The sequence below is a fragment of the Macadamia integrifolia genome, chromosome 8 (assembly GCF_013358625.1).
Source record: "Macadamia integrifolia cultivar HAES 741 chromosome 8, SCU_Mint_v3, whole genome shotgun sequence".
In the NCBI taxonomy this organism is placed as follows: domain Eukaryota; kingdom Viridiplantae; phylum Streptophyta; class Magnoliopsida; order Proteales; family Proteaceae; genus Macadamia; species Macadamia integrifolia.
The window spans coordinates 23141280-23146844 of record NC_056564.1 but is presented as its reverse complement, the minus strand read 5'-3'; the positions used below and the strand labels follow the sequence as shown (position 1 = coordinate 23146844).

At 41.2% G+C, this 5565-nt stretch overlaps 1 protein-coding gene across 1 annotated transcript; it reads right to left on the bottom strand.

The window, feature by feature from the left end:
- Positions 1–2366: 2366 nt before the first annotated feature.
- Positions 2367–2933, bottom strand: LOC122087713. The gene has a single exon (XM_042656921.1). The coding sequence runs from the start codon at positions 2931–2933 to the stop codon at positions 2367–2369; it is 567 nt and encodes a 188-aa protein (XP_042512855.1).
- Positions 2934–5565: the final 2632 nt, after the last annotated feature.

Sequence of the window (5565 nt, the reverse complement as noted above, 5' to 3'; positions counted from 1 at the left end):
TAGAGAAATCGTCAATGAAAGTAAGCAAGTATCTTGCACCAGCCCCCTTTGAAGCAACCCTGGAGGGCCCCCATAGGTCTGAATGAATGTAGTCCAAAGTTCCCTTGGTCCTGTGAATAGCAGTACTGAAACTAACTCTTTTCTGCTTCCCAAACACACAATGCTCACAGAACTCCATTGCTCCTGTACTCTGACCACACAACAAGCCCCTTTTACTTAATGATGCCATCCCTCTTTCACTCATATGGCCTAACCTCATGTGCCATAAATTTGTGACATCTGATTCAGACATAGATGATGAAGCTGCTGCAACAGACCCAGTGACTGTAGTACCCTGCAACACATACAAACTGCCAACCTTGATTCCTTTCATCAATAAGAGAACACCCTTGCTGACCTTCATGACTCCACCTTCAGCTGTATACTTGCACCCATTTGAATCAAGAGTGCCTAAACTGATGAGATTCTTCTTCAAATCAGGGACATGCCTGACATTGGACAAGGTTCTGACAATGCCATCATACATCTTGATATTGATCGTTCCCATTCCAATAGTCTTACAAGAAGCATTATTTCCCATCAACACAACTCCACCTCGAACTGATTCGTATGTGGAGAACCATTCACGATTGGGACACATATGGTAGGAACAACCAGAGTCAAGAATCCATTCATCCTGTGATCTAACTTTATCATCAGTCACCAAAAGCATATCAGACTCACTCTCATCTTCAGCAATACTAGCTTCTGCAGAATCATCTCTTTTCTGTTGATTTTGAGCACCACCACCTGCCTTCTGCTTATTTAAAAGCTTATAGCATTCAGATTTAATATGCCCCTTTTTCTTACAGTAATTGCAGGTTAAATTCTTGTGCTTAGATTTTGATCTAGCCTTCTTTTTGTCACCATATGAACCCCTTTCATTCGTTCTCCCTCTAGCTACCAAACCAACACCATCAGATTTATTGGTAGTTGTCAACTCATCATCAATCTTCTGCTTGCTTTGCAGATTCGTTTTGACATCCTCAATAGAGATTGTCTCTCTACCATAAATCATGGTATCCCTAAAATGCTTATAAGATGGAGGCAGAGAACATAACAATAATAGGGCCAAATCTTCATCGTCTATTTTAACATCTATCCTTTTCAAATCAGTAACAATAGAATTGAACTCAGATATATGGGATTTAATAGAAGTACCTTCACCCATATGAAGGGTATACAGTTGTTGCTTCAATCTCAACCTATTGGTGAGGGATTTGGTGAGGTAGAGGTTCTCTAACTTCACCCATAACTCTGCAGCCGTTTTCTCTGAGAGAACTTCCTGTAGAACATCATTCGAAAGACACAACTGAATAGCTGAAAGGGCTTTATCATCCAAATCACTCCAATCATCATCGGACATAGTTGCAGGTTTCTTCGCCTTCCCAAATAGGGTTTTCTTCAAACCCTGCTGCGTGAGAACAACCATCATTCGAACCTGCCATAAACTGAAACTGATGTTGCCGTCAAACCTATCAATATCGTATTTCGTTGAAGCCATAGATCGAAGTAACCAAGAGCTCTGATACCAGTTTGTTAGATCAAACACCAAGAAACACGAATAACGAAAGACAATAGATCCGTACGACACAGAGATTTAACGAGGTTCACACACCAGGGTGGTGTGCTACGTCCTCGGGCGAAGAAGAAGATGATTCACTATGCAGAAGAAGGATTACACCCTAGCAGCGGCGAGGAAGAACTCGCCCTGAAACCCTAGCTTCGTGAAAACCCTAGAATACAATGACTCTCAACAAGCAACAGTACATTATATATATATACTCCAAATAGCGGTTCGACCCATCGGGTCGCGGTCGATCCGGTCGAACCATACCGTGGGGGCGTAGCCCCCGCACCCCCATACGAGATCAGTGATGGGCTCCAGGCTTGGGCCTATCGGCCCAAGCCCTCTGCTTCCATCACAGATCTCAGAAAATTTCCCATTCGGGTCGCCACCAAAATATGTCGGATCGGGTCAATCTTCAAAACGGGTCAAGAATTCGAGACAAACTTAACAGTAGGCAGTAATCTGACTAAAAGAGAGTAAGCTAAAGGAGAAATTGGGTACACCAAGAACATTGTTAAGAGATATAAATGGAGATAGGTGATGTGTTCCAATGTGTGTGATAGGAATACGACTACCATCAGGAAGACAAACTGGTTTGTGATGAGAATTGTGAAGAGCCATCATGGATGATGAGACATGAGAAGTAAAATGATTAGAAGCTCCTGAGTCTATGACCCATGAATCTGTGTGCAAAGTAGAAACAGAGAAACAAGATTCAATACCTGCAAAATTGGCTGAAAATGGATCAGTTTCAGAATTAAAAAATGATAGAAGTTGCTGGTATTGTGTGTGTTAGAGGCGGTAGGGAAGGCGGATTGACATTAGCTGCTGGTATTGTTGAGGTCTCGGTGCAAGGAGCAACAGAGGCAACCGTGTGGACATGATTGTCTCTTATGAGATTGGATCGGAAATTGGCATTCCGCTTAGAGTGGCCAGTAGTATATCCATGAAGCTCATAACAAGTCTCCCGAGTGTGCCCATGTTTATTGCAATGTGAGCAATAAGGACGTCGACAAAATCGATTGGTATCTGTAGTAGCAGATCGATTCTGTCCACTATTGGAACGATAACCAGCATCAGCCTGAGTTGAATTGCCATGATTAGCAGCTAAAGCAGCTGTATCAGAAGACATGGTTTGAATGAGATGAAGACCTTTATGCTTTTCTTCTTGAAGAACAAGGGAATATGCTTTCCCAATGTTAGGAAGAGGCTCCATTGTAAGGATCTGGGTACGTACAGTAGAGTACGCTTCATTCAATCCCATGAGAAACTGAAAACCTTCTCGGTTTGTACATGTTCTTGAAATAGATTGAAAGGTCCACATGTGCAAGAAGAAATCTTTGTATATGAACCCAATTCGTCCCAGAGAACCTTTAAAGCAGAGAAATAACCAGAAACTGACAACTGATCCTGTTGGAGAAGTGCAATGCTACGTTTGAGTTCATAGATGCGAGGACCGTTACCTTGAGAGAATCTCTCTTCAAGATCAAGCCAGAGCTCTCGAGCAGTATCGGCTTACACCACACTATCATGAAGCTCTCGAGCAAGGCTATTGTACAACCAAGAAATCACCATAAGATCACACTATGCCCATGCTTGCATATCAGAATTTGGAGAATCAGGCTTTGACAGAGTTCCATCAACAAAGCAGAATTTTTTCTTGGCTCCTAAGGCTACTCGCATCGCTCTTCGCCATGTGGAATAGTTGTTACCATCAAGAGGTTGTGTGACCAGAACATGGCCTAGATTATCAGAAGAGGGAAGATGATAGGGAGAATTGACAGAATGAATGCCATCAAGATTCTCTTCTTGAATGTGATATTGCTGTCTGTAGCCATAGCGTCCTTTAATCAAACAATTGGTGTTTGTATCCAGAAAGTTCAACACTGGTGGAACAATTCCTTGAGCTATAAGGATGACGAATGGACGAAGAAGTTCTCGCCGTGCTATATAGCAGAGAGGCACTGGTCGGAGGATCAAGAATCTCTCCTTGAAGGTGATGTGAAGAAGATGAACAGTCGAAGGAGTTCTTCACTGTAGCAGAGAAACACTTGTCGCAGGATCGAGAATGCTTGGTAGTAAACCGCTCTGATACCATGACAAATTGCAATTGATGATGTAAAACCCTTCTCTGATTAATCCAATGTTAGCCTTTATATAGGCAGCGTACATAAGAGAAGATTCTAGATAAAATAAGACTCAACTAAGAACTATGTAAAACAGAAATAACAGAGCTGTAACAAACTAACTAAAAGTTGTTACAAGAGGAAACCCAGCAGACAACAGATGCAAAAGTCTCTCAGCATTCCCATATTTCTGAGGGAGCATCTCACCAACGGGAAACTCGACCACTTTGCAGGTAGATTGATAGCCAACAGGAGGAGATGGAGGTGGAGGTGGAGATGGAGATGGAGATGGAGATGGAGTTTCCAAAGTATAGAAGTACATGTCATAATCTCTGCAGTCTCTAAAACCACCAAACGCACCATAGTTTTCCGGTGTACAGCTATGAGGATCATCTTTCTTGCATAGTTTAAAGATAAGTGATGTTCCAAGGTTGACATTGAGAGGAGGGTGAATCAGTGATTTCAACAATTTTCTTATTTGCAATCTAACAAAAACTTCAAATTTCCAAGTTTTGGATTGACCGGGGCAATCCTGTAATAAACAATCATGCAAACAACGACACGTATGCCTCACACCACAATGTGGCTGGGTCTACTAGACAGTGTCCCACCACTCTACACAACATGCACTTCAAATATATGTAAAAAAGTAAACGCAAGACAAGAACACCAGATATACATAGTTTAGCCAAAGTGCCTACATCCACGGAGCAATACCCATATAGGGTTTCGTATTTCCCAAATACTTAACTTTTTAACCGCTACAACGGACCAAGAACCTATCCCTGCTTCAATCTGAGATGCAACTCAAACAAGGGCAACAACCCCACACCCTAGACAAGCCCCAACTTACTAGGTTCACAATTTTAAATCAATAAAATAAAATCCCAACCCAATACATCATTGATCTAGAGTTTCTCAACAATAAACAGTCTCTAGAATACAAAAAAGGGATTTCAGATATGGATTACCTCACCCTGTGTAATCCTGTTGATGATTGTTTGCTTGATTTATAGAAGAACATGCTTAAACCATCAACATAGCAGCAAAGCAATAATCTTTCTTTCTTGTTCACAATCGAGTCTCCGTTGCACGATTAATAAAGACAAGGTGTGAGCCATCGAACTTACTTCTCCCTTCTTTCTTTATTTCTCTGAACGGTTGCCAAGGGTTTTCTGTTTTGGTTTTGCAACACTATCAGAGACTCACGACCCTTTCAATCTTATATAATATTCAATAGCAACTGACTTAAGGATATCGTATCAAAATCAAGGTTGAAAACCGTAAGACTTTCTGAGAGCAACAGTCCACAATTAATGAGGAATCCTTACCTTTTGAAACTCTCTTTCTATTTGAAATTCTGCTAATATGTTGAGTAGCGGTAGCTCACGCACATGAAACACACTTCAATTAACTATTTTCTAGCTGTCCAGTGAAAAACTGAAACATAACATCAAGGAATCCTCTTAAAAATCAGATTGTATAACCTCCTTGTTGAACCAATAACACCACAGCAACAAGCGTATGATGTGTACACCTGTGTGAAAGGATTTCTACTCCTATTGGACTGCTAACAACTCTTACCCATCCCTTTTACAACAATAATAGAGTCATGATTGAATTCTACTTTGCTGAACCTCTTTGTATATCATATAATAATGCTATATGTAGGGCTGCCGTCCATGTGTATAAAAGCCCAATTCCATCAAAACTTAGGGCCCGTTTGATAATGTTTCTGCCGTTTCTGTTTCCAGAAAAGGAAAAGAAGGTGCTTGATAATTGACTTGAGTAAAACTCTTGTTCAACGTTTTGGCGTTTCTTTGTTCCAAC

Bases quoted from the DNA above. Each gene is read 5' to 3' on its own strand.
- LOC122087713 (XM_042656921.1), bottom strand. From the start codon at position 2,933: ATGTGGACCTTTCAATCTATTTCAAGAACATGTACAAACCGAGAAGGT.